The sequence below is a fragment of the Grampus griseus genome (assembly GCF_964374135.1).
Source record: "Grampus griseus genome assembly, chromosome: 1".
NCBI lineage: Eukaryota > Metazoa > Chordata > Mammalia > Artiodactyla > Delphinidae > Grampus > Grampus griseus.
The window spans coordinates 148,030,031-148,056,226 of record NC_139017.1 but is presented as its reverse complement, the minus strand read 5'-3'; the positions used below and the strand labels follow the sequence as shown (position 1 = coordinate 148,056,226).

Below are 26,196 nucleotides of genomic sequence, written 5' to 3'. Positions count from 1 at the left end.
TCTAGGGTGGGAGCAGTGTCCTGCCGATCAGTGACTGTCATCGTATCCTCCTTCTAACCCCCAACCAGGAGAAGTTCCTGGAGATCAGTGGTCTCTACTTCCGCACAGTGCCCTCCAATCCCCACTACTTCTTCTATTGCCCTCCATCGAGCAGGCGTGAGGTGAGTGGCTTTCTCCCTTACCTCGCTCCTACCCCCAACTGTAGCCCCAGAGGCCCCGCTTGACCCACCCAGATCCTCTTAACTCTCGGTTCCCTGAGGCCCTGCCTTGGATCATCCTGTCTCTTTCTTTTGCCCAGGATGAGGGCCCCCGGGACGCAGGAGACAGAAAAGTCAGTGACTTGGAGTTTTCAGAGGCTGAGCTCATGGGAGAAGAAGGTATATAGGCAAGCGGGTAGAGGTGGAAAGGCTGCTTCAAGCCAAGATTCGGGGGCCTTTGCTGCCAACCTATCCACATGACGTGTATCTCTAGGAGACACGTCTGCCTGCTGTGTGGTCACCGAGAGTGACCCAGAGCTGGAGGTGGAATACCTCGAGAGCCGTGAACCAGACCTGGGGCCTGCTGGGCTGGACTCCGCCTCATTGTCAGACGCAGATACCGTGAACCCTGATGAAGACTCCTTCAGCATCCTGGGGGGCGACTCACCCACGGGGCCCGAGAGCCTGGCACATGACCTGCCACCACTCTTCCTGCACCTCACATGCTCTGTGCGGCTACGCGGCCAGCACAGCTCAGTACCCGTGTGCAGCCTGCCCACCTGCCTGGGTGAGTTTGGGGTGCCTAGGGAAGGGCCACTGGTCCGATGCAGCCTGTCTGCCTGCCTGGGGAGAGAGCCTACGGGTGTAACTCTTTAGCCCTGGAGACTTGGAAGCTGTGTTCATCCCAGGGCTGCAGTAACCCCTGACTTTCCCCCTCTCCCAGGCCAGGTGCTTTCTAGTCTGGAAGGCCCCCCCATTGGAGGCCGAGTTCCTCTGCGGGACCTCAGTGTCACTCTGGACGTCTTTGTGCTGACCTTGCCCCTGGAAGTGGAGCTCCCCCCGACCTCAGACCCTCAGCACCACCGGTGGGACAGCAAGTTTGGTGGGGGGTATCTGGGGTCTTGTTGGAGTAGCGGGACCATTAAGGAGTCTGTGGGCACCTGGGGACTAAGGGTACCTTAAGGATTCCAAGAAAGGAATGCTGAGGAGGCCCTAGGAGGATAGTAGCTGCTGACCTTTGACCTTTGCTCCTACCCTGTTTCAGGTCAACATCTGAGAGCAGTACGTCCTTCCCACGATCCCCAGGGCAACCGTCCGATGATGGCCTGGGGCCCCCACTGCCACCTCCAGGAGAAGACAGGTACTTCCTTATACTCCCTCTCTGAGTTCCTTGTTCCCTGTTGGTTTTGTTTTCTGGAAACCAATATCTAAACCTTTCTTGCAATTAGGCACCCAGGACTATCTAATTTGGCCACACCCCACAGACTGGCTATTGAGACCACCATGAGTGAGGTGAGGGCCTTCCCAACCTAAGTGACAGCCCCTCAACTCTGTAACTGACACCCTTTCCATCAGATGGTGAGGTGAGGCACCCTGTTTATGCTGGGGTCCAAGTGGGGCCTCTCAGTCTGTGAGGTGGAGTATCTTCCAGTATCTTCTAATCTAAGAGTGCAGTGACGTCCCAATCAGCATGGGAAGTGCCCTTCACCACTTCCTCGGTTGCTCTCCCCCTGCAGATCCGCTGGTTGCTGGAGGACGAGATGGTGGGGGCACTCCGAAGAGGGGGCCTCCCCCAGAGCCCCGCCCTGCACCGTGCAGCCGCCCACATCCATAGCTCTCTCGGACGCTCCACCTGCCTTCGCCAGACTCTGCCACTGAGCTTTGTGTTCGGGCCAGAGCGCTCCCTCACACAGTTCAAGGAGGTATGCTGCCCGCAGAATGCTCCCTGGTCACCTGGGTGCCCGTCCGTCCCTGGACTCCACATGCAGAACCGGAAGGCCCTCTCTTGGTTTGAGTTCACCTCCTCACCCTATTGTTTGACCTCTACCCCACGCCTGGCAGCCCAGCTCAGTGGGAAGAGACCCAGCTCAACCTTGCCACTGGGCCTGTTGAACCTTAGGCAAGTCACTGAGCCTTTTTGTAACTCAGCAGTAGGGATGCTAGTGTCTGCTTCACCAGGTAGTTGTGAGGGTCTGATGAGGAAGTGTGGGGTGCCGTGACCAGGGAGGGCTGTCCTGCCTAACCTCTGCCCTTGGTTCCTGCTCCCCAGGAGTTCCGCCGCCTCCACCTCCCTGGGCATATTCTTCTCGAGGACGCCGACAGCGGCTTCTTCTTTGTGGCAGTGGGCCAAGAGCCAGGTGGGTCCCATGGGGAGCCCCCTTCGGCGGCCTGGGCTTGGCACAGCCAGGAGGACAGGGCGGAAGGCGTCGAAGGGGAGGTGAGTCTTTCCTGGGCTGACCTGGGAACGGAGCAGGTGGTGGTGGAAGTGTGGGGCCTGTACTCCATCCTGATCTCCTGCCTCTCAGGCCCTGATAGCCAGCCCCCAAGCCCCTGGCTCTCCAGAGGATTCTGAGGGCCCCCTGCTCATCAGTCTGCCCAGCCTGCCCCAGCAAGGTAAGAGAGGACTTGCACCTCCCTGGCCCTGCTTCCACGTTCAGAGGGCATCCTCGGCAGGATTGAGAGAGGCTCCAGGCATTTCCCTTCTCTTCCCAGGGAGCCAGCCTGGGCCCAGCCGGGGACTCAGACTCATGTCCAGTCAGGGCAGTGTGGACTCAGACCACCTAGGTAAGCTGGGGTGGGGCATGGAAGACTAAGCTGATGGGAAGTGGACTCAGGGCTGCACAGTGAAAGGTCTGGGCAGGGCCATCAGAAGGGACTAACCTGGAGGGGCCCACCGAGCTGATACACTTGGGGCTCAGATGAGCCTAAGGATGGGGTTGAACTTCAGCACGTTTGACACAGGTTACGATGGTGGCAGCAGTGGCTCAGACAGTGAGGGTCCCAGTGAGACCCCAGGTGAGAAGGCCCCCTTCACGCTGCGGACCCCGCCCGGCCCGGCGCCTCCACAGCCTTCACTTGCGGGCCTCCCTGGGCCCTGCCTGCCTGACTTCTGGCTCATCGTCCGGGTGCTGCAGGACCGTGTGGAAGTGTATGCACACGCGCGGTAAGGAGCAGCGGGGCCCCACACCCAGCTCTGATGTTAGCTTCTCCCTGGTCCCACGTCACCCCGCTTCAGTGTCGTTAGAAGGCTAGACTTGGGGCTGAGAGTTTGGGTAGGGGTCTGACTTGTATTCTAAGGTTGGGGCTCCTGACCACTTCCCACAGACTGTAGCAAAGCACATCACTCTGCTTTCCTAATGGAGTTGAAAAGCTGATGAGGATTTTGGTTCCTAGCCGAGCATTAAGAGCATCTGTAGTTCACAGCAGCTTCAGGAGCTGTAGATACATGAAAATAAGGGATGATAGGTAATATTTAACAAGTACTTGCTATGCGGCAGGCACCGTTCTAAGTTTTTTACATGGATCAACTCATTTAATCTGTAACAGCCCTATGAGGTATTACTATCCTCGTGGTCTGAATGAAGAAACTCCAGCACAGATAAGTTAAACACTTGCCCAAGGTCTCAGTTAGTAAGCGGCAGCGCCAGGAACCATACCTAGGTATCTGGTTCAGTACTGCTGTAGTCACAGTGTTGAGAGGAGTGGGGGTGTTGAGAGAAGGGAGGACCCACCATTCTGAGGAAGAAGATCTGAGGGTAGAGAAGGTGAGCTGCATGATGGAAGCCTCAGTATGGCAGCTGGTGAGGCAAGCATGGAACCCAGGCTTCCAGAATTGCTATCGAGAATTCCATCTTTCCCAGTTCCCATCTTGTTTACTTCCCCTTGTCCAGTCCTCCTTCCTTTTCATGGTTCCTCTTGGCACCAACTCCCATGACACCCTCCCCCCATTCCCTCCCCGTGCAATTCTGTCTGATCCATCCTTCCCAGGAGCCTGATTCGGGAGGATGGGGGGCCAGGCACTGAGTGTCGCCACCTGCAGCAGCTCCTGGTGAGGCGAGTTGGGGAGATCTGCAGGGAGGTCAACCAGGTAAGAGGCAGCAGGGGGCAGGGCTTTCCAGGCATGGGACACAGCCCAGATGAGGAAGGGGTTTCCGGGAAGTTGACCTTCAGAGGCTGTTGATCCATCTTGGATGTTTTCTTTGACCCTTAGTTACTGGGATGCTATTACTCCCCAGGCTCCCTACAAACTGGGGAGCTCTCCCTAACCCACCCCCAGGGTGGTTTACTCTCTAGTCCCCTCCCAGTGTCTGTGAGATGCTCCCTCTCATTGCACTGTGCTACCATTTGGGACACGATAGTGAACAAGACAGAGGGAAACCCTGACTCTCTGGAGCTTATGTCAAGTGGAGGAGATAGACATGGAACAACTAAAACACACTAACTACTTCCGCTACAATTGTGAAGGCTTCTACAGAGGAAAAGCAGAGACTGGTGTGAGAGCATGTAACAGGGATCTGACCACCTGCAGTGTCAGGGAAAGCTGGGAAGAAGAGATTTTTTTAAGATGGTGAGCAGATTCTGGCAAAGAGGAGGGACAGGTGTTCCTAACTGGGCTTCAGTGCTCAGAGCCCGGAGCCCAGTGGCTGTCAGACGTCATCTCTGAGCTCCCAGGGTTACAGGTGCTCTTTTTGACTTCTTACCCCCAGTGGTAATGGGCGTTCTCTCCAGCCTTTGATCACCCCTCACCACCCCCACCATTGTATGGGGGAATATTTCAGCTCCCTGAGACCTTGCTCCTTCTTCTCCCAGCGGCTGCTGCTTCAGGACCTTCATGACAGTCACGTGTGTAACTCTCTTCTGGTGGCTGAGAGTGAAGAAGATCTATGGCGCAGCGAGACGCCCTTCCACTCCCGTCAGCGGGTACCACTGCCCAGTGATGGTGGGTCCCACCCAGGAGCCTCCCTCCCCAGGGGATGCTGCTGCCCTTGGCTTTATCGAAGACTCTGTTGAGAAGCTGCGGGTAGAGTCACCATTAACTGGCCATCAGTGCCAGGTACTACAGGGAGGGCAAGGAGGAGAGGACAGAAAAGGATCACCAGGTTTGGCTGTTGCGAGTTCATCAGTGACTTTAGTGAAAATGCTTTCAATGGAGAGACGGGAGTAGAAACCAGAGGAAATGGAAACATGAAAGGATGTTCGGGAAGAGGAGCTGGGACTAATTTGTCTTTCAAGTAGCCTGGCAGTGAAGGAGGAGACAAAGTAGATCCAGCAGAAACTGAAGGAAGGTGGGAGGCAAGGCAGGAGTTTAAAATAAGGTAGAGACTTGAGCACCCTTATGTTCCACGGGAAAGAGCCAGCAGAGGGGGAGAAATACAGGAGAGAAGGTACACGGAAGAGGCCCCTGCTGTGACCTGTCTTCCTAAATGCACGCCTCTCTCTGGTCCTACCTTCTTTTCCAAAATGACCGTCTTTCCCCTGCAGGGTAATAGACAGGGCCGAAGAAGGGGGCAGGGGCATCGTGGACAAGTGGGCCAGCTCACAGGGGAGAAAAACAGAGGGGTGGAGCCTGAGGGCCGGTAGAAGGATTTGCCTTCTGATTGGCTGTCCCTCTAGGCAGGCAGGCAGGCACAGAACCCTTAGGGTTTTCTGAGATTTCTGGTCGTGGTTAGGAAACGTGATAATCTGAGATTTCTGGTCGTGGTTAGGAAACGTGATAATCTACTCAAGATGGTAATTGAAGTCTCTGCAATTCTGCTCCCTTCTCTTACTCCTCATGACCTCTCACCCCAGCTCACAGAGGAAAGCCGGATCATGCCATTCCTTTGCTGTTGTCTCTCTGTTATAAAAGTCAGATCACTCCTTATCTTTAACATTCTCAGCAAGTCTGTGGACGAGCGCTCCTAACAGCTCCGGGAGAGTACATCTCTCAGCTCATCCTGGGACGTATTCCATATCAAAGCAGAATCCCCATAATTGATGGACTTCCCAGGGTTTTGAAGCATCTTCTGCAAATTGAGTATGAGCTGTGACAGCCAAGCACTTTTACTTCACAATGGCTCCCAGCAGCCCAGGATGTTAGATCAGTCAGAATCCAGACCCAGCCCTTCCTCATTTTAGTCTCTCCATATGGTTTTGCTGAAACCCTTAGCAACCAGCATTCCATTCCAGACTCTGCAGCCTCCCAGGTATCCTGCATGCTGCTCACATCTGACAGCAGCTTCTCTGGGAAACCAAATTGCCACCTTGACCTACCGGAAGGTTCCTCATCGACCTGGAAACCTAAAAAGGGTGGATTGAGGCCATGGGCTATGGCCATGGGCTCTTGTGTAGAGCCACACTACCCTTTGGGTTCTCTGGGATAGCTGTCCTCCAAAGCACAGGACGTAGTTTCCCCCCACTTTGCTGCACGTGTGTGTAAGCAGTCATGCCCTTTTTGTTTTAATGGGGTTATTGTTGCAACTCCCAATGAGTACACAAGGGGGTGTATGTTGTGTACCCCGCATGTGTATATGTGTGTATATGTATATGTGTGTGTATACGTATATGTATATGTTGTGACAGGCTCAGAGTGTCTTGGCATTATCTGCAGGATTTTCTCATGCTTTGCCTTGCCTGACACCTTTTCTTAGCTCCTTCTCCACATCTCCCTGACATAGTTCTGAAAACCTTTGTGCTGTGACTTATCTTCCTAAAAGCATGGTCCTATCTTATTACCCAGAATCACCATCTATCCTCCCTGCAGAGTAATAGGCCCGAGGAGTAGGACAGGTAGGCCGGTTCACAGGTGAGAAGTCTCAGGGCAGAGGGCTGTGTCCCATTTCTGATCCATTGTCTCCCTTCCCCCAGATTACACTGCTGATGAGAGCTGTGGACCCCGAGGGTACCTAGCAGCCACCATGCAGTTTGTCCCTGGCCATTTCTCCTGTGACGTTGTGTGGGGAACCGTGATTCGAGTCCACTCACGCCTCAAAATGGGGCCCAGCATGGGGGTCTCTCGGGGTATGTGATTGACCTGAGAGGGCAGGTAGAGTTCAGGGGAGTCGAGGTTGTGAGGGGGGGGATCTGGAGAAGGGAGTTTCCTAAACCCATGTTCCTCTCACAGCCATCCAGGCCCTGCGCTCTGTGCTCAATGCCTTCTCCGTGGTGAACCGGAAGAATATGTTTGTTTATCAGGAGCGAGCAACGAAGGCTGTGTACTATCTGCGGTATGTGGGCCCTGAGAAGATGGGCTACAGCATGGGTTAAGGTTGGCGCAGGAGGAGGTATGTCCAAAGCCCTTGCCACTCTTTCCCAGGCTCCTGGAGACGTCCTGCAGTGAGCGGCCATGGGACGGCGATGCCCTGCCCCCGTCCCTAGCTCTGTCCCGAAGCCAGGAGCCCATCTACTCTGAGGAAGCCTCGGCATGTATCCCCCCACTCCCTGACGCCCCTGTGCTCCCTCATACTTTGCTCCCTGGAGCCGGGCCCTGACCAGAGTTTCCCTGCAGGGTCCTCGTTCCCCCCTGGACATGGCCTCCAGCAGAGGTTCAGATGCTGCTCGTCCTGTGGGCCAAGTGGACAGACATATCCAGCTGCTGGTGCATGGCGTAGGGCAGGCAGGTGAGGGCCATGAGGAGGGGTAGGGGAGTGACCAGATGAGGTTCCAAAGTCCTCTGGGACTTCTCTTCTTCTTATGCCAGCTCATGCTGTGCTCTGGGCTCCTCTCGAGCAGGAGCTGGGTGGGAAAGGACAGGCTCCTGGGGTGTTTAGGGGTAGGACCTGTCGCTGACTGAAATGCAGCTTAGGGAAGAGGAGCTGTAAAAGTTGACACCCAGGTGTCTGTCCTGGGTGACTGTGTGGATAGATGGTGGTACCACTGGCCGGGTACTGGGGCAGGTTTGGGATGAAGATGATGGGTTCGGTTTGGGATACGATGAGCCTGAGGCATCCAGTAGGCAACTGGCTCATTTAATTTATTTATGGCTCAAAAGTGTGCACTAGTCTTGGGCTAAGACTGCGACATATGAGGTAGTTGCTATTATTATCCCCATTGTATTGAGGGGGGCACCGAGGCTTTGAGAGGTTAGACTCACTTGTCCACGGTCACGTACGAGTAGCTTGGCAGAACCAGAACCTGGTGTTGGCTGCCTCTGGTGCATGGGAGTCTGTTTGAGTCTGGGGTTAAGGGCTGGGATGGGGGTAGCTGGATCCTCCGCCCGTGTCCCCACCTTGCCACTGTGGCTGTGTCCAGGTCCCGAGATCACAGATGAGCTGGTGCGGGTTCTGCGTCGGCGCCTGGATGAGGCCACCCTGGACGTCATCACAGTCATGCTCGTTCGGAACTGCAAGCTGACGCCGGCTGATGTGGAGGTCAGCTCCCTCCCAGGCTCCCTGCATGGCTCCTCCCACGCAGCCAGCCGCAGGGACGGTCTCCGTGGGAACCTCTTCATCTCTGACTCCCCTTCCTTCCCTCCCTCTGCAGTTCATCCAGCCCCCAGGAAGTCTGCCCTCGGAGGTGCTGCATCTGGCGCTGCCGCCCTCCTGCAGGCCCTGGCTTCCTGCCCTGGCCTGGTACCTGCGGCAGAATCTGCTCATCTTCCTGCACTCGCCCAAGTACACAGACAGCAACAGCCGGAACCACTTCCAGGTGAGACTGCACGCACCTCTCCCCACCCGCTTGCACCAGGCCCTCCACCCACCACACACCCTTGCTGTGTAACTGTTTGCTACAGATGCCCCTGCCAATGTACCTTTGCCCATGGACCTGTGTACACCCAGGCCCCCTTTCCCTGGCCTTTATTACCTACCTGTGTCTTCCTGTGCTTCTACGTGTAGCTGTCCCCCACTTCCCCTTGTGGGTACCCGTTCCCTGATGGCATTTGTCCATTTGCCTGGTCTTAGTGCTCGGTGGCCGTTCTCTCCCCAGCATCCACTCCCACCACAGGGTGGCCTCCCCGACTTGGACATCTACTTGTACAACAAGCCTGGAGGACAAGGCACTGGGGGCAAAGGTACAGTGCAGGGCCTGGGCCCGTGGCACCACCAGGCATGGGAAAGCCTGTTCCTGTCTCGCAGCTGAGGGCCTTTCCCAGCCTTGCAGCTGAGGGGGGTTGGGTGGGGTGGGGCAGGGCCTGGAAGTCCCAGACCTGAGCTTTCCTGTGGATTTCTACCTAGGGGTCGCCTGCATCACTCTAGCTTTTGTGGATAAGGAGGGAGCCCCCATCTCACTGGCATCATGCCCCCCCTCTTCTCCGGGGCCCCCAGACCCACTGCACGAGGAGGAATTTGAGCAGCTGACTCAAGTCACTCGCTGCCCAGTCGTGCCGGATAACTCTTCAGGTAGGGAAGCTTGGTCAGAGGAGGGGGTGTTCATTTAATGCTGTAGAAACCAGGGACACACTCAAGTGGCCCCCATTCTCTCCTCCAGCTCCGAACGGGGCCCCACGGCTTCGACTGGATGTGTGGGAAAAGGGGAACATCAGTATCGTGCAGCTGGAGGAGAAGCTCCGAGCAGCAGCTCGCCAGGCCCTGGCTGATGCCATCATGGAGCTCCGGCTGCTGCCAGCTTCACTATGTACAGAGGACACATCCCCAGGTATGCAGGGTCTGGAGAACCTCACAGGTCTAGGTGCAAACGTGAGAGTCTGGGGAGACTCGCAGAGGCCCCATCTGAAATACACGTTCACAGTTGTCCATCACCTTCCCTGCATCAGCAAGGTGATACGCCTTGGTAGAAATGTATGCATGCTGGTCACTCACTCAGAGGGGGAATATATGGTCAGGAACTCCCTTCACACAAACACACACAGCCACGCACCTTCAGTTGCATATACTGCCATTCAGGAACAGGCAGAGTAAGTGGCACATCACTCTCTTACCAGTCTTGGGGCTAGATTGTCTGAAATGGGGATTGATGGTCAGTGACAGGAGTCTGTAATGTCTGGTGCCCACAGGAAGTCTCAAGAGCGGGTCATTGGAAACCAAGAGCCCTGCAGGCCGAGCTAGCATCTTTCCCCCTGGCCCCGGCCCTGGCCCTGGCCCTCGCCCTGGCGAGCCTGTGACACCCCCAAGCAAAGCTGGCCGACGTAGCTTCTGGGATATGCTGGTAATGGGAGAAAGGGAGGTGGTGAAGTTGACATCTGCCTTCTTGTCTGCCTCCTGTCTCCCCTACACGCCCCTACAGGCCCCGCCCCAGATCTCCTGTTGTGTAAAACTGCTCTGTGCCTTGTATAGGAGTGTGCAGAGCGTGGCAAGTTCTCACTGATACAGAGAGTGCCTCAGCTTGTTAAGTGCTTTCACTTCCACTTTTCCTGTCGGATCCTCACAGCCTGCATGATTGCAGCAGGCCTTCCACCAGTGAGGTAGCTGAGGCTCCAGAAAGTTGAGTAGCCTGTCCAAGGCTGCTTGGCCAGCCTCCAGGGCCTAAACCCGGGCCTCCAAATCCTCCAGGCTCTTGTTACCGTCCATGATGCCTCCGTCCTCCGCCCCGTTCCCCTTCCCTTTAGCCCCTCCTCATTCACTGCATTGTTGCCAGAGTAAAACAGAATGTGGGGACTTGGGTTCCCCGAAAACAACTGATGACATTGTCCTGGATCGGCCAGAAGACACTCGGGGCCGGAGGCGTCACAAAACAGAGAGTGTTCGGACTCCCGGTGGGACTGAGCGGGCAGCAGGCCCAGAGTCTGGAGCCCAGAGACAAAGGTGTGTGTGTGTGGTCACAGGGGATGTTGGGTGCATGTAAACACAGCCGTCTTGTATGTGGGTGCAAGGCTGTTACTCCTGCTGTGTCTTCAGACGCAGGACCACACAGCTGGAGGAGGGTGAGGCAGGCACCCTGCAGCCTGTGTTTGCTCTTGTCGCTCAGCGCTGGATGGAGTTCATGGTTCAGATGGGTGAGACCCCAGCCCCCCTCCCACCCTTAAGCTCCTGCCCTGGTCCCCATGCCACAGCCCCACCGTGACTTCTGTGTCCTGGATCCAGGATGTGCCTCGGTGTCCAGGAGCTCCACTCACATGGTGTCCCGGTTCCTGCTCCCATCTGTCTTGTCTGAGTTCACCACTCTGGTCACCTCAATGGCTGGAGACACCAGTGTCCGCATCTTTGAGCAGCATTTGTGAGTTTGGGGTCTCATGGAAGCTGAGGTAGGAGAGGTGGGGGCCTGGCCCAGGAGGAGATAACCAGGGAATGGGGCCATGGACGGTCTGCTTTCTGTCCATCCCTCCCACTAGGGCTTCTGAGCCAGAGATCTTCAGTCCTTGTTCCCTTGGACAGCTGGGCCCAACTCCCCGCCCGGCCGCTGAGCGGCATCTGCTGCTTCTGGGAAGGAACTTCTCGCAGTGGAGGAGACCCACCCAGCAGGGTGAGGCCACGGCCCGGAGGAGGGTGGGCTCAGAGTGACTGACCCTGGAGCTGCTGACCCCGTGGGACGCAGGGTGGGATCTAGGGGGATCGGCCCCCAGACCCTCATTTTGCCCCTCCCTGACCCTGTAGCTGCCAAAGCCGTACAGCGCTTCGAGCCGGGAGGCGACGGGAGCTTGGGGCGAAATGCTCCCCGGCAGAGGTTCTTGCTGCTGGAGGTCATGGACAAGAAGGTAGACGTGGGCCAGGGGCTGGAGTCCCCAGGAGGGGCTCCATGATCCCACTGACGCTGAGCCCTGGCTTCCAGCTGCAGCTGCTGACCTACAACTGGGCCCCAGACCTGGGGGCGGCCCTGGGCCGAGCACTGGTTCGCCTCGTGCAGTGGCAGAACGCACGCGCCCATCTCATCTTCTGCCTCCTCAGCCAGAAGCTTGGGCTCTTCCACCACTACGGCCAGTTGGACTTCCCAGTGCGCGACGAAAAGGTGCCCGCTGCTCAGGTTCCCTCCTCTCCTGAGTGGTCAGCTAAAGGAAGTAGCAGTTTGGGAACAGGAGAGGGGACAGGCTGAGGGCAGGGGCAGTGGGGAGGGAGAGTCTGAGAGAGGAGGCCACGGGGGCGGTGGGAGAGGAGGTCTGAGGGCAAAGGCCATGGACCCATTGTGAGGCTCCGTCTCTCTTAGGAGCCAAACCCATTCCTGCTGCCGACCATGGAAGCAGAGACCCTCATCCGAAGTGCAAGCCCCCCTCTGAGCCGCGAGCAGGGACGGCTGAGTGGGTCCTCTCGGGGTGGGGGCCCCCTTCCCCTGGACACATTCCCCTTCGATGAGGCCCTGAGGGATATCACGGCCGCCCGCCCCAGCTCCTCCCTCGGCCCTGTGCCCAGACCGCCCGATCCTGTCACCTACCATGGACAACAGTTCCTGGAGATCAAGATGGCAGAGCGCAGAGGTGAGGGCGCTGAGCCGGGAAGCGGGCAGGGCAATCTGTGGAGTCTGGCAGGGGCAGGGGTGGCCGCTCCTGGGGGCCGCTACTGATGCCTCCAACCCCCAGAACTGGAGCGCCAGATGAAGATGGAGAACCTGTTTGTAACGTGGCAGCAGCGCTCCGCCCCAGCCAGCATGCCCATCAGTGTGAGTGGCCAACCCGTGTCCTCTGGGAGCGTCCCATGGCCCTGCCCTGGCCACCGCCCCGGTGCTCACTGCCCATTTCCCCAGGCCGGGGAGCTGGAGACCCTGAAACAGTCGTCCCGCCTGGTGCATTACTGTGCGACGGCCCTGCTCTTCGACCCCGCAGCCTGGCTGCATGGGCCCCCAGAGACCTCTGGGCCCCCGGAGGGGCAGGTGAGGCTCCAGACTCTGGATTTCTCCTGTGGGACCTCCCTTTACCCAGCGGGGACCTCCATTCCTCCACCCCTGCTAGGGGGGTTGACGGTGGGTAGAGCCTTTCCTAACCTCCACTCCCACAGCGGCGCCACCGCCCTGAGTCAGGGTCTGGGAGCCGAGAGGCCTCCGCCAGCTGCGACTCCTCGGATGGGCCTCCAGCGGGCGCCCGGGAGGAGCCTTGGCTGAAGGAGCTGAGCTTGGCTTTCCTGCAGCAGTACGTGCAGTATCTGCAGAGCATGGGCTTTGTGCTGGTGCCGCTGCGGCCCCCCTCGCCCGCCCGCAGGTGAGCGCGTCTCGTCTCCCCACCCTCCTCTCCTCCTCCACAGCAGGTGAGGCCCCACACACCCTTCCTCTTGGGTCCTATTTGGGTAATTTGGGCCTTGCGTACATCCATCTGATCAGGCCCGCACACACACGTGAGGATCTGGGACACCTACCTGCAGCCCTCATCACATTCCGTAAGCCTCACACATCTCGTGGAACTCATGGCCACGTTCATACACAAACTGGGTACATTTTCACAGAGCTGCTTGCCCACGTGTGTCTTCTGTGCTTTCACGCTGGTGTCCATCCACACACACCAGTCCTGTACAAGCTCTTGGACCTGGGTCTTAATGATTGTTGTCCTGATCACCTCCTGACCTCTCCAGAGATTTACCTAGTTCCTGGCCCAGGAGGTTCTTTTCTCACCATGGTTTTTTTTTTGTTTTTTGTTTTGTTTTTTTCTCACCAAGGACCCCTGCAATGGGCCTACTCGCATCGCTGTCCTCTGGCCTGTTCTTGGTCATGTTCCCTCACTGGCCAGTAGTGAGAGGTCTGAGTCATGGGAGGTAGTAGACAGCTCCTCTGGCAACACCTTCCATCTCCCCAGAACGCAGTGAAAACTCTGCAACCACCTTTCCCATCCTGTGTCAAGTCTCAAATTCCCATTTCTATGGCCCGTGCCCTATGCCCCTCTCAACGTCTGAGCCTCCAGATTCTATGTTCCCAGCTCCTTCCCAGTGGCTGCATGGGAAAATGTCTGTTCGTGTTATGCTGTCGCTTTCATGTATCCAGATGTGTGAGTTTGTTTTCTCCCTCCTCTCTGCTTTCAGTTTGATACTTTTTCAGACTAGTAAATATAAATTGTACTTCCTTACTCAAGATGCCCTCTTGGCCCAGAAAGCCAATTCCAACTCCTAAGCATTTTTGTAACCAGCTCTCTACCTCCCAGGCCTCCCTCTCATTTCCAGGCCTTAGGAAGAGAGGACAGGCTGCACCTCTGGGACATTTCATTCAGCACCCCCTCTCATTTCTCAGTGACAGACCCCAGGAGGAGCTCTCTGCTCATTGCCCTCCACAGCCAGTTCCCAGCTGTAGGGATTTCTCTGGAGTTCACATCCTTCCCATTCAGTTATGTTCTTCCCAGAAATCAGAATTCCCTTTTAAAACCAAAGATACTAGGATTAAAAATATGTTTCTAGAGGAGAATTTAAAGTCAGGCCTGCCTTCCTCTCCAGTCTCTAACCATCACCAATCACTAGTTAGGTCTGGTTCCTATTTCCTTGAGGATTAAGTGGGACATTTCTTGCCAGAGGCTTTGAACCCCCAGCAGGGGTTCCAGTGGTTTATAGCTCCTGAGTATGAGTGCGTCCCACTGCCCCTTTCTACTTTGTCCTCATTCACAGTATTTCTCTTTTCCCTTTGCCTCTGAGTTGAGAAATGAAGAACAGCAGGCCTGTGGAACACTGAAAATGCCCTTCCCGGGTCAAAAGAGAACGCCTTTTCCCTCCCAGGGGAACGTCCCTAACCAGGGCATCAAGCATCTGCTTGCGCTTTCCCCATGAAATCTTAGACAGACATCACACTCTCCCCTCCCTTGCTGTCCACAGTAAGCAGATATCTCCATCTGCTCATAGGTGTCTCCCCCCAGTCACAGCAGCCTCTGCGGCTCTACCCTCACCCTCTCACTGGAAGAGAGGGGCCTGGTCTCCGCCTCCCCCTTAGAGCAGCAGCTGCTGTGGAGAGAGCCCCGCCCCACTATCGAGCCCTGGACTCCTGGCCTAGCCTTGCCACTTACCCACCGTGGGACCCCAGGCAGGTTCTTCCCTTCTCTGGGCCTGTCTCCTCTCCTGCAGAATGATTCCACGTGAAATGGGTTCTGGGTCTGATAGCCGTAACCCTTCACCCCACTGGCCTGCCTCACCCCCTTGTGCCTCTCTTCCTTTTCTGCAGCACCAGCCGGCTGCGGGCCATGGCTATCCTTGGAACAGAAGGTCGGGGCTCCTTCTCCTGCCCGAAAGCCAAGACTGAAGGGAGCCCCAAGGTAACACGTCGTCATGTTCCTTCCCCAAGAGTGAAATCAGTGATGCCTCAGACACCAGCATCACCGAGCCTGAATTATTTGCCCAAGGTCTAAAGCGGGGGGCTCTGGGTGATGACTGAGGTCATTGATCCCAGCCTGACACCATTAAAGTCACTGACCCAGGGGACTTTTTCCCCAATGGTCCGAGGCTGGTGAGCCCCCTGCCCTTGCCCCTGAACCCGTCTTTTTCCTTTCTGCAGAGCACTGGCTCTCCCGTCACCACGTACCACCTGCAGCGGGCACTGCCCGGGGGCATCATCCTCATGGAGCTGGCCTTCCAGGTGAGCAGAAGGAGCTCTACATGGGGAGAGCCAGGCCCACCTGTCTCTCGCCCGCCTGACCTCATCTTCGTCCTCTCTCCAGGGCTGTTACTTCTGTGTCAAACAGTTTGCCCTGGAATGTTCCCGAATCCCCATGGGGCAAGCTGTCAACTCCCAGGTATGTGGTGGAGACGGAGGGCCGTGAGGTCTCAGACGTAGTCAGTGCAGCCCCAGTGACCATCTGGTGCTGCAGGCGTCTGGGCCATTCCAGTGCTCTGCCTGCCTCAGGCACCAGTCTTACTCTGTGGTAGTCCAGACCTGTATTCAGCCATGGCACTGGGGGCAGAAGGCAGTGCAGCACAGTGGCTGGTCCGGCCCTGTGGTCATTCTGGCACTGACCATACATGGGTAGACAGTGAGGACATTTGAGCAGAGCGGGTAATCTGACACATGGGTGGGTCAGTGCCATGGGCAGTCCTGGCCTCGTCTAGGGCTGGGGACAACCTGGCTCTGTCCATATAGTCACTAACACTTAGAATGTGGACTAGAGTCCCCACCCACACAGCACAGCCCCCCACACTCAGTTGTTATTTCTGTCCCTGTCTGACGGCCTGAAGGCAGGGCTTCTGCACCCCATGAGGTTCTGAGCACTCGAGGGCTCAGCAAGAATGAGTCGCGACTGAGTGTGGTCAGAGACCCGAAGCCCTCCAGCCTTGAGTGAGTTCGGCCCCTTCGTTGTTTGGCTTCTGCCTTCCTTGTGCCTCGAGTTGAGTTTCTGAGAGATCAGGGTCTGACTGGGTGCAGTCCGTTGCCCTCCAGTACAGATGACACAAACTCTTCCCGTATCTGGACAGCTCAGATCCAGCCCACAGGTGGTTGCCTTTGACTTGGGTGTGGATGCCTGGTCTAGTCATCACAGGATAGTGAGATCCAGGAAAGCTTGGTGACTTGAGTGTAGGAAGCTGCCTGGGCCAGGGCACAGAAGGGAGATTGGACAGGCAGGTACTCTTTCACACTTCGCCGTAGTATTGGCGGGAAGGACCCACCCCGTTATTCTCTTGAGCTTCCTGAAGTCCTGGCTGCCCTGCCCCCGGATCTCCATCCAGTTTGGCTCTCTCTGCACCTACATATCTAATCTCTAACCTTACTTAGATTTCTAAGTTGCTTTATTATAGCTATTACTTATTTATTAACTGCTTAGTATACATGCTAAGGGAAGAGGAGAATTTTACGCCTACTGTACAGATAAGGAAACTGAGGTTCACGGAGGTTAAGTGATGTGCCCCAGGGCACACAGCTAGTTGCTGGCAGTAGTAGGGTTGCAAGCTGGGTCTCTGACTCTGAGGCTTATCCTTGGTTACTGCAGTTTATCACGCAGCTCTAAATTTATGAGGACCTTTCCTTTCTCTCCATGGTAGATGAGGAAACTGAAGCAGAGAGGTTGTGACTTACCCAAGGTCACGCAGCTACTCTGACTCCTAGGCAACTGCTGCTTCTACAGTCACCGATTTCCTTTCCTGTTAATTTTTATGCCCTGTGCCCCCAAGGCCACGGTCAGGTAGATTCTGCCATTCTAGCATCACCTATCCAACTGTTAACACACTCTCAGTAATGCTGATGTACACCAAGAGAAGCACCAGCTCTGTGTCTCTGCCCTCCTTTCTTCCTCCATCAGTGGTTCGTTCGTTCATTCATTCATTCACAGATGAATTAGAGGAGGCCAGCTCTGGACTAGCCTTGGCAGGATGTCCCAGATGAGGCTTTACAAATGAGTGGGAGTTAGCCAGCTTTGGGGACCAGGGGGAGCAGCATTCAGGCAAACAGAATGGCAGGTACAAGAGGGTAGAGAAAATATGTGGTATGCTTCGCAAGAGCAAGTAATTTGATGAGAAGATAAAGCCGGAGGGATGGGAAGCGACCAGGAAAACCTTTCTAATAGTGAGTAATTACACACCTGGCCTACCCTGACCACCCTGTTTAAAACCACACCTGCTTTATTTACTGTTTGATTTTCCATAACCATCCACTAACGTGCTATTTACTCATTTACTCTGCCTAATGTTTATTGTCTTATCTCCCCACTACTGGACTGTAAGCTCCTTGAGGGTAGGGGTTTGTATCCCCAGCAACTAGAACAGTACCAGGTAGGCACGTGGGAGGCACTGGACAAGTATTTGTTACGTGAGTGAATCTGTGCCAGACTTGAGTGGAGACTGGGATACCGAGTAAAAAAGGTTCATGTCTCAAAATGGTCAGTTCATGTAAACAGAGTTACAACACTGCATAATGTAATGAGGAGGGCTTCTCACAGAAGCGTTTCTGGCAGAGGGGCCCACGGCGACGGGGTGAATCTTGAGCTGCGGTTTCCCAGGCAAGAGGAGGGAGTGAGATGGGCGGGCAGCCTGCCACCGTTTCCTAACCAGGTCCCCCCCCCGCTGCTCCCCAGCTGTCCATGCTGTTCACGGAGGAGTGTGACAAGGTGCGGGACCTGATGCATGTGCACTCGTTTAGCTACGACTTCCACCTGCGCCTCGTGCACCAGCACGTGCTGGGCGCCCACCTGGTGCTGCGGCATGGCTACCACCTCACCACCTTCCTGCGACACTTCCTGGCCCACCACCCTGATGGGCCCCACTTTGGCCGCAATCACATTTACCAAGGTCGGTGCCCAGGGGCAAGCCAGTGAACCCGAAAAAGAACAGGCCGCCAGGTGTCTCAAGCCAGGGCCAGGGGGACCACTTCCGGGGACCAGACCTTGTCTCTGCCTCTCCTGTCCTATATGGTCCAGTCGCCTTATGTCACCTGGACCCTGTCCCCATGTCTCTGTCTTAAGTTCTTCCCAGTCTGTTTTCATAGCAAGTTTGGTTTAATTTTCATAGCAAGCAAAGTTTAGATCCTGTGTCGTGTGTACCCTGCCCCCTGTGTGTCCTGAGCCACTTCTGTCCCATCTCCATGTCCCTCAGGAGCTCCCCAGAAAGAATCGGCCTGCCTGCCCATCAGAGCCTCAGGGATTCCCATCCTCCGGCCCCACCAGATCACTGTGTCTGTCCCAGGCTCAGTGTCTCCTGTAACTCATCTCGCAGGGACCCTGGAGCTCCCCACTCCACTCATTGCTGCCCACCAGCTGTACAACTACGTGGCCGACCATGCCAGCTCCTACCACATGAAGCCACTGCGGATGGCACGGCCAGGAGGCCCGGAACATAACGAGTATGCCCTGGTGTCGGCGTGGCACAGGTAAGGCGAGAGGGGATGCCTGGAGCCGGAGTCGGGGCCATCCTTGCAGTGGGGGACCCGCGTTTTCTTGGGCAGAAGGGGTGGGGTTGGCTTCATCAGAACCTCAGGCTTGACGTCTCCCCAACCCCCACCGCACAGCTCTGGCTCCTACCTGGACTCTGAGGGACTTCGTCACCAGGACGACTTCGACGTGTCTCTGCTTGTTTGTCACTGTGCCGCACCCTTTGAGGAGCAAGGAGAGGCCGAGCGGCACGTTCTGCGGTCAGCAGATCCCCTGCCTTGAACTTGCCTGTTGCCCAGCCGCTCCCTGCTGTTGCCCTGTGTCTCTCCTGCTGTGACCGTCACACTCCCGCCCCTCCCCACCCTAGGCTGCAGTTCTTCGTGGTGCTCACCAGCCAACGAGAGCTCTTCCCCAGACTCACTGCTGACCTGCGCCGGTTCCGGAAGCCGCCCAGACTGCCCCTTGAGCCAGAGGCTCCTGGGAGCTCAGCCGGTAGCCCTGGGGAGGCCTCAGGGGATGGTCTGGCCCCTGGACCGGCTCCCCTCTTCCCCCCACTGGCTGCAGAGGTGGGCGTGGCACGGGCACGGCTGGCTCAGCTGGTGAGGCTGGCTGGAGGGCACTGCCGTCGGGACACCCTTTGGAAGCGCCTCTTCTTGCTGGAACCACCAGGACCTGATCGGCTGCGACTAGGGGGGCGCCTGGCCCTGGCCGAGCTGGAGGAGCTCCTAGAAGCCGTCCATGCCAAATCCATCGGGGACATCGACCCCCAGCTGGTAAGCAGCTGTGGGTTCCAGAACGGGCTGGGATGGATGCTAGGAATTCCACTGGCAGCCAGGGTACAGGTTGCAGAGGTCTCAGAGGTGGTTCTGGAACAGCAGATCCATGCCTGTGGACCTTCCCCTAGGACTGCTTCCTGTCTATGACGGTCTCCTGGTACCAGAGCCTGATCAAGGTTCTCCTAAGCCGCTTTCCCCAGAGCTGTCGCCATTTCCAGAGCCCAGACTTGGGAACTCAGTACCTGGTAAGTCTCTTTGACCTTCCTCTGAAAGGGGAGACACAGCAGAAATCCTCATCAGAGAGATGACAGGGTCCCCCTCAAAGAACCCGTCTGACTAAACAGGGAGGCTGAGATGGAGTGACCACACCGGTAGATGGATGTAAAACCCTTCAAGCACCAAGCCACAGCATGTGATTCACTGAGAATAACCTAGAGCTGTGCCCTCAGGGCTCACAAAAAGCACAAACTTTGGCTAGCGATCCTGGGGGCCAAGCTCTGGAACCTTGTGAGTGGTTGCTCTTGGAGGTTCCAGTCCCAGAAAGGACCTCCTGGGCTTTCAGGCCTTTTTACCAAAGTGTGGTCCTCACACCAGCAGCGTCAGCACCACCTGGGAGCTGACCGAAGTGCAGACTCTCAGACCCCACCCCAGACCTGCTGGCTCAGAACCTGCCTTTCAGCCAGATCCGCAGGTGATTGGTACGCACAGTAGAGGTTGACAGGTTGCTGGGAAGGACAGGTAGAGAGAGCTATGGCAGTGGGCACAAGCCTGGGGATTGAGAGCCTAAAGGATGGCCCCAACGAGAGCAGCGATCAGGAGAGGAGACATTCAAGAGAAGATTTCAAAACAAAAGGTGCTTGGTCTGTGGTAAGGGGTCCTGCGACATAGTGCTTGTGGGGAAGACAAGTTTCAAGGTGTGACAGAGCATCACCCAGAGAAGCCGAGGTTAGTTAGGGTAAGGCTGCGGTGGCGCAGGTGGGTGTGAGCAGATGGGGATGCTTCTGTGGGTGGCGGGAACGCCGAAGCAGGAGTGGGTTTGGGGGAAGGGTGCAGAATTGAATCTGAGGCCCAGGAGGACCTTCGAGGACCACAGTCTAGAAGGTATATGGGCATCGGGGATTGGAGCTCAGGAGAGAGATGTAGGCAGCACTTATACAAACAGGTGGTGACTGAAGCTGGGCATAGAAGAAACTGCCCAGGGAGAGATGACAAAGCTGAGCGCCAGGGACAGGCATCAGGGAGGCCAGAGACACGAAACCCAGGAGGAAAGGAGGGCTCACGTCAAGGGGAGAGAACCCTCCTCTGCTGATGGGCTTCAGTGTGTGAGCTTATGCAGGGCCTTCCAGTCAAGTACCACTCGCTCATCCTGGTGAGGCTGGACAGGCTAACCGGGGGCCAGTGAGGACGAAGACCGAGGTTGGGCTTGGAGGAGGTCCTGGGTGACCGTACAGTGTAGGTGGGGTCAGGTGTGGTGATGGAAGCGGGCCTTCCTCAGACTGGTCCCACTTTCAGGATGCCTTCAAGGAGGGTCTGTGCCTCACTCCGCATCTCATTTTGTCTTTTGCTGCAGGTTGTGCTGAATCAGAAGTTCACTGACTGTTTTGTGCTAGTGTTTCTGGATTCCCACTTGGGAAAGACGGTGAGAACGGGAGGGAGCGGTGAGGGGCTTTGTGTCAGCCTAGTAGGAGGCTGTACCCCAAATGCTCCATCCCAGAGCCTGCTGAGGTTGGGGAGCCCTGCTCCCTGGGCTCAGCCTGCCCTCCTCTCACCACCCCCGCCCCGTGTTCCCCACAGTCTCTGACAGTGGTTTTCCGAGAGCCCTTCCCGGTACAGCCCCAGGACAGCGAGAGCCCCCCTGCCCAGCTGGTCTCTACTTACCACCACCTGGAGTCCGTCATCAACACAGCCTGCTTCACCCTCTGGACCCGCCTCCTCTGAGGGATGGACCACTGAATGTCCTCGAATTATGGCTCTGTAGGATTGCCCACTTGCAGCAGGACTGACCAGCCCTCTGGGCACCCGGGCAAGACTGGACACTGAGGGATGCCAGTCGTTGTGTGAATGTGTCTTGGGGACCTGGTAGCAGGAGCTGCCCTCCCTAAACACTCACTGCCACTGACCAGCCCAGGGATCCAGAAGGTCCGGTCACCTCCCTGAGGTGCCCATGCCATCTCAGGTCCCTGGGCCCTTCCAGAAGGAGACTGCTCCTCCCTGCTCACTTGGTGGAGCCTGGGAATTCTTCACATCAGGTGGCACACAGACCCCTTAGAGTTCCTCTGCCTGAATCCTGCCTGCGAGTCTTGGCTTGCGGTCAGCCACCTGCCTCCCCCACCCCCATCTTGAGCCCTGTGGTCTTCACTTCCCACGGGGACATCATTGCTGGACAATTGCCACTAAGACACCTGGGTTCCAATCCCAGCTCTGCCTTTGAAGCATCTGTGACCACGGGTGAGTCTCTTTGCTCTCGGACCCTTGGTTTCTCATCTGTACGTGAGGTGGTGAGCTCGAAAGCTCTCCCATCTCCACAGCAACACTGGCACAGACTGAAGGACTTGAACGTGAGCTGTATGTCCCTTCTCTGCAGGAAGGAAGTGACCCAAAGAAACTGAAAAGTGAGGCACTGTGTGTCCCTCCCCCTCCCCCTCCAATAACATACACACATGGAAACCTTCAGCAGATTGTCTTTAATTCAGGGGAGACTCGGGATGTGCAGCTCCCATCCCAGAGGTGTGTGGCTGGAGCGCAGGACCTCACTGGCCAGCCTGTGGGCGGCCCCGCTTATCCCAGTACGAACGTAGCCAACTCAAGCCCTCTACCGTGTCTCCTGAGGGGAGAGGGACCCGAGGCATCTCAACCCACGAGGAGGAAAACAGCCCCTGCCCGACACCTGTCCCTTCAGAGCCCCCTCCCCAGGGCCAGGCCTGGAGCTCTGCCCACCCTCACCTCGAGGCTGGTACTCGCAGCCCACAAAGCCTTTGTAGCCTTCATCTTCCAGCAGTTGGAACAGATAGGGGAAGTTCAGCTCTCCAGGGCTGCCGGGTTCCCCTCGGCCTGGGACCTGTGCCACCTGCACGTGCCCTGGGAGCAGATGTGGGGGGGTAGAAAGAGTGGGAGGACAGAGGAAGCAGCATGGCAGACTAGGAAGGAGCCAAGAAAGGGGCCCTCACCAACGAGGGGCAGGAACTTCCGGATGTTCCCTGTCAGGTTCCCGTCCATGATCTGCCAGTGGAATATGTCCTGGGGCAGAGATTCCGAGTCACAGACCCTGCAGGCCACACCATTCTGCCTGGATTTGGAGAACACAGGCCCATGGGCCCTCTGAGAAGCACTCCCTCTCTCCCACTTACCATCTGTAACTGGAGGTTGGGTCTTCCAACTTTCTCTAAGATGGCTGCCGCTGGGAGAGAAACCGGGGAGGAGGCCATGAGACTCAAGGAGGGCGCCAAGAATCAAGGGACAGGAGGAGACAGGGCTGGGGTCCTACCCTGCTGGGGCGTATCCAGGAAGTACCGGGGGTCCGTGATGCGGGTGTTGATGGGCTCCAGCAGCCCCACAAGGTTCTCCTAGCACCAGGCAGGATCCGTGAGTAGAGCTCTCCCTGTTTGTACCCCCTCAATCACCGATCAAGCCCATCACCGATCCCTCCGGCCTGGACCGGGGCCCAGCCTCTGTGCCTCACTGCTCTCCCCACTGTGCATCCCCTCCACACACACACACATTCATGAAGCATGTGTGTCTGTATGTGTTTTCACCGTCTCACCTGAGCCAGAACCCCAGCTGCGTGCCTCAGGTTCTCCAGAAAAACTGTGTCCATTTCACCCCTGACTGCTGCTCGATCAGCCCCCTGGGGCACTCGGCCAGCCATCAGGTGAATCCTGTGGGGAAAATGGGCCTGGACGGGGCTGTGGAGTCCACCCTCGAAGCGCGAGCTTTCACTCCGTTGCTCCCTGGGTGCACCTCTTCCAGCTGCTCTCCGATCATGCCGGATTCCCATCTCCCCAGGTCTCTCACTTAGCCCCTCCTGTACTTCCAAATTCTCCTTTTCCGTGCCCCTTCTCCTCATGCCTACAAACATGATTCTCACCTTTAAAAAATTAGTTTGACCCTTACCCTTCTCAGGAATTCCACGCTGCTTGTCACTCCTCCTTGCATCTGTTTCTTAGCTTCCCATCTGTTTTCTGCACACACACTCCTCCACCCCCTTAATAACCCCTTGTTGCCTGTTCCTTCTCAGCCTGGTTGCTCTGTGCAGGATTTGACATTTATGAGATCAGCCCCACTTTGAGTCCCCCTCACTTCACCACCTGATCCTTTTCAGCCACCTCCAAAGCAGACAGGTTACATTTCCAGCCTCGTAAACTCTGCAGAGCACACCAAGCCCCTCTTGCCTTTGGCCCCTGCATCCTTGACGGGAATGCTCCTTACCTCAAGCAAGTGCCCACTAGAGACCCACTACCTGTAAGAAGCTTCCTCTGATCCCAGACAGAGTTACTGCCTACCTGCTCCCACAGCCTCCTTGAACGGACCTGTCCTCAAACGGATCACTCCGTTTGTTTACTGTGCTATCTCCCAGGTCAGACTAAGCTCCCAGCACGGGATCCCAGCATGAGTTGAGCAAGAAAGAGTTGCAAACTGAGAGTGACACACAACAGATGAAATACAGGAGGCAATTTACAAGGGGCCCGGACGGAAGGGGCGAAGAAGGGCCAGTGCGATGGACCTCTGAGCCTCTCAAGCCCCAGCGGCCTGTTCTCTCGTGGGTCATGGGGGCGGGGGATTGGAGAGAGGAGGATACCTGGGACAGCCCAGAGCCTTGGCGTACAGCACAGCCTGCTCCAGCCCATCTCGGAAGGCCGCCTGCCTCCCGGGAACGGCCCCCAGCCCCATCTCCCCTTTCTCTCGGTCTCCTGCGGAGAGAATAGGCCTCAGTTCCCGGCTCGCTCTCCCGGCTCGCCCCGCCCAGGCCCGGGCCCCCACGGCGCACCCGGGGGCGTGTTGATCAGCACGAGCTGTAGCCCCACTTCCTGCGCCGTGCGCGCCAGCGCCTCCGGGGGCTCCCCGTACGGCCAGCCGACCTCGGCCGCCTCGAAACCCGAACTGCCCGCGGCCCGGAGCCGTGCGGCGAGGCTGGGGAGCTCGGGGAACAGCCACGACAGGTTGGCCGAGAAGCGCAGCGGAGCCATGGCCAGCCGGGAGCGCGCGTGGGGCAGAATCCGCGCAGCCGGAAGGCAGCAGCCGCGGGCGGGGCCGGGGAGGGGAAGGGACTGAGGGCCCGAGCGGGGGGCGGGGCGGAGCGGGCGCCGAGGCGGCGGAGGAGCCCGGCCCCGCCGGGCGGGGGCGCGCTGTCGCCGCGAACTGGGTGCCGGCTCTCTCCGGCTGGGAAAGCCGTGCGTCGTAAAAACCGCGGACTGGCCAGAAAAGTGCACTTTCCCTGACGGGAGAGGGCGGCGGGCGGAGGAGGTGCGGGCCCAATTAACGTGAAGGAGCGTGGACGGTAACAAACGCTTCGTGTTTTTCCTTCATTATAACCAGAGTACCTGTTCATTATGGAACATTTGAAAGTGTGTGCCGCACCACTCACCCGTTAACTTTCCCGTACAGAGCAAAAACTAAACACGTGCAGTCTTTTCTTAGAAAACCCTGATCATAGTGTATATGCGATTTTATGGCATATTATTTCGTGAGCATTTCCCGTGAAAACCTTGAATTAGCTGCTCACTGTTCCGCACCTGGACATCCCAGAATCTGTTGATGGTCATTAGGGATTTCAACGTGTGTGTGCGCGTGCGCTATAAAAGCACTTTAATGCACTTCTTAGTCCCGTCTCTGAATCGTTTTCTCAGGTTTCTTTTGTAGGAACAAAGTACGAAGTCCTTTATAAGGAAAACTGCCCCCACCGCTGGACTCCGCACTGAGCGGCTATGGGCGGGCTGTCCCCTCTCAGCCCCGGCTGATTGGACCACGGAAAGACATCTGATTCAAGGGCAGCCAATCCATAGAATAGCCCAAGACCCTTGATTTGTCCAATTTGGAAAGTTAGTCTGACCAATCAGGCTTCCTCTTGGAGAGTTCAAACAAGGAAATACTGAGAGCCAAGTGGGAGGTGGGTTTGCCGGAAGATGACTGTGGCTGTAGAAACTAAATAAGCAGGAGTCAGGTGGTAAAGAAAAACTAGAGCAGAAGGGGTGGGAAACTGGGCACTATGAATAGGGGTAGCACGTTGAGATGCCGCTGCTGCAGAGTTCTCAGGACTGGCCAAACCCACGGCAGCTCCCAGGTCTACGCTTCCCAAGGCCAGGATGTTTAGACTTTCCCGGGTTTCTGTGTCTGTAGCCTCTTAATGTTTCTTCAGATCATTCAAATGAATTTATCAATATTTCAGCCACACTAAACCAACTGAATGGGCAGATTCCAAGTTGGGTGAAAAAATAGGATCATGCTTAAGTTCTTGACGACTGTGTTAAATGGCTTTTCAAAAATATTGTCAGTTTACACTTGGACAATACATTCATAGACGTCATCTTGATCTGCTTCCTGTACTAGCTTTGACAAAAAGCAGCTTGAAGTGCAACACCAGGAGCACCAGCGTCCACTGTCTTCCTGTCACTGCTCTCTGGCATCCCAAGTCAGGCTCACCCAGGCACCTGGGGTCCAGGCTCAGCTCAGAGTGAATGCAAGTGCCTGGCAGGTACTGTTTCTTCAGCTCTGCCTCCAAGCACGGATTGCCACCAGCTATGACCGATCACCTGATTTCTTGCCCCCCTGCAGTTGGCAGTATACTTGGAAATCAGACTCCTCCTGGAACGTGTTTCTTGGGTACTGTCCAATCAGGATGTGACCTCACTAAGTTTAACAATCCCAACTTCAATCCCAACTCCAGCGT

At 56.6% G+C, this 26,196-nt stretch overlaps 2 protein-coding genes across 3 annotated transcripts in view; one reads left to right on the top strand and one right to left on the bottom strand.

Annotated features, from left to right (window-relative positions):
• The window catches only part of SZT2 (SZT2 subunit of KICSTOR complex), a 51,165-nt gene extending 29,185 nt beyond the window's left edge, over nt 1-21,980 (top strand). Inside the window, exons 30-72 of the mRNA XM_082670360.1 lie at nt 69-161; nt 299-377; nt 472-765; nt 922-1,063; nt 1,243-1,338; nt 1,427-1,490; nt 1,715-1,900; nt 2,248-2,415; nt 2,504-2,591; nt 2,691-2,762; nt 2,940-3,141; nt 3,966-4,065; nt 4,788-4,917; nt 6,825-6,977; nt 7,081-7,183; nt 7,273-7,378; nt 7,465-7,576; nt 8,208-8,326; nt 8,439-8,603; nt 8,883-8,967; nt 9,131-9,295; nt 9,384-9,551; nt 9,910-10,061; nt 10,491-10,657; nt 10,751-10,848; nt 10,937-11,069; nt 11,185-11,315; nt 11,447-11,547; nt 11,622-11,798; nt 11,994-12,261; nt 12,364-12,443; nt 12,528-12,653; nt 12,779-12,978; nt 14,910-15,000; nt 15,240-15,320; nt 15,403-15,477; nt 17,746-17,959; nt 18,383-18,536; nt 18,675-18,797; nt 18,905-19,310; nt 19,442-19,558; nt 20,884-20,952; nt 21,108-21,980. Coding sequence (XP_082526486.1) covers nt 69-161; nt 299-377; nt 472-765; nt 922-1,063; nt 1,243-1,338; nt 1,427-1,490; nt 1,715-1,900; nt 2,248-2,415; nt 2,504-2,591; nt 2,691-2,762; nt 2,940-3,141; nt 3,966-4,065; nt 4,788-4,917; nt 6,825-6,977; nt 7,081-7,183; nt 7,273-7,378; nt 7,465-7,576; nt 8,208-8,326; nt 8,439-8,603; nt 8,883-8,967; nt 9,131-9,295; nt 9,384-9,551; nt 9,910-10,061; nt 10,491-10,657; nt 10,751-10,848; nt 10,937-11,069; nt 11,185-11,315; nt 11,447-11,547; nt 11,622-11,798; nt 11,994-12,261; nt 12,364-12,443; nt 12,528-12,653; nt 12,779-12,978; nt 14,910-15,000; nt 15,240-15,320; nt 15,403-15,477; nt 17,746-17,959; nt 18,383-18,536; nt 18,675-18,797; nt 18,905-19,310; nt 19,442-19,558; nt 20,884-20,952; nt 21,108-21,251 — 5,997 coding nt within the window. The 3' untranslated portion in view covers nt 21,252-21,980. The remainder of the gene's footprint in view (nt 1-68; nt 162-298; nt 378-471; nt 766-921; nt 1,064-1,242; nt 1,339-1,426; nt 1,491-1,714; nt 1,901-2,247; nt 2,416-2,503; nt 2,592-2,690; nt 2,763-2,939; nt 3,142-3,965; nt 4,066-4,787; nt 4,918-6,824; nt 6,978-7,080; nt 7,184-7,272; nt 7,379-7,464; nt 7,577-8,207; nt 8,327-8,438; nt 8,604-8,882; nt 8,968-9,130; nt 9,296-9,383; nt 9,552-9,909; nt 10,062-10,490; nt 10,658-10,750; nt 10,849-10,936; nt 11,070-11,184; nt 11,316-11,446; nt 11,548-11,621; nt 11,799-11,993; nt 12,262-12,363; nt 12,444-12,527; nt 12,654-12,778; nt 12,979-14,909; nt 15,001-15,239; nt 15,321-15,402; nt 15,478-17,745; nt 17,960-18,382; nt 18,537-18,674; nt 18,798-18,904; nt 19,311-19,441; nt 19,559-20,883; nt 20,953-21,107) is intronic.
• Nucleotides 21,981-21,987: 7 nt separating this feature from the next.
• On the bottom strand, nt 21,988-24,541 carry HYI (hydroxypyruvate isomerase (putative)). 2 transcript variants are annotated; one of them, XM_082670325.1, is made up of 8 exons: nt 24,298-24,541; nt 24,109-24,220; nt 23,074-23,188; nt 22,798-22,876; nt 22,661-22,710; nt 22,481-22,550; nt 22,257-22,391; nt 21,988-22,137 (listed from the first exon to the last, which is right to left on the bottom strand). In XM_082670325.1, exons 1-8 carry the CDS (start codon nt 24,494-24,496, stop codon nt 22,064-22,066), a joined length of 834 nt encoding a protein of 277 aa, XP_082526451.1. In that variant the 5' UTR covers nt 24,497-24,541; the 3' UTR covers nt 21,988-22,063. The 2 variants fall into 2 exon arrangements, with proteins under 2 accessions (XP_082526451.1, XP_082526452.1); XM_082670326.1 differs by having other exon boundaries at nt 22,005-22,137; nt 22,824-22,876.
• Between the last annotated feature and the right edge of the window lie 1,655 nt (nt 24,542-26,196).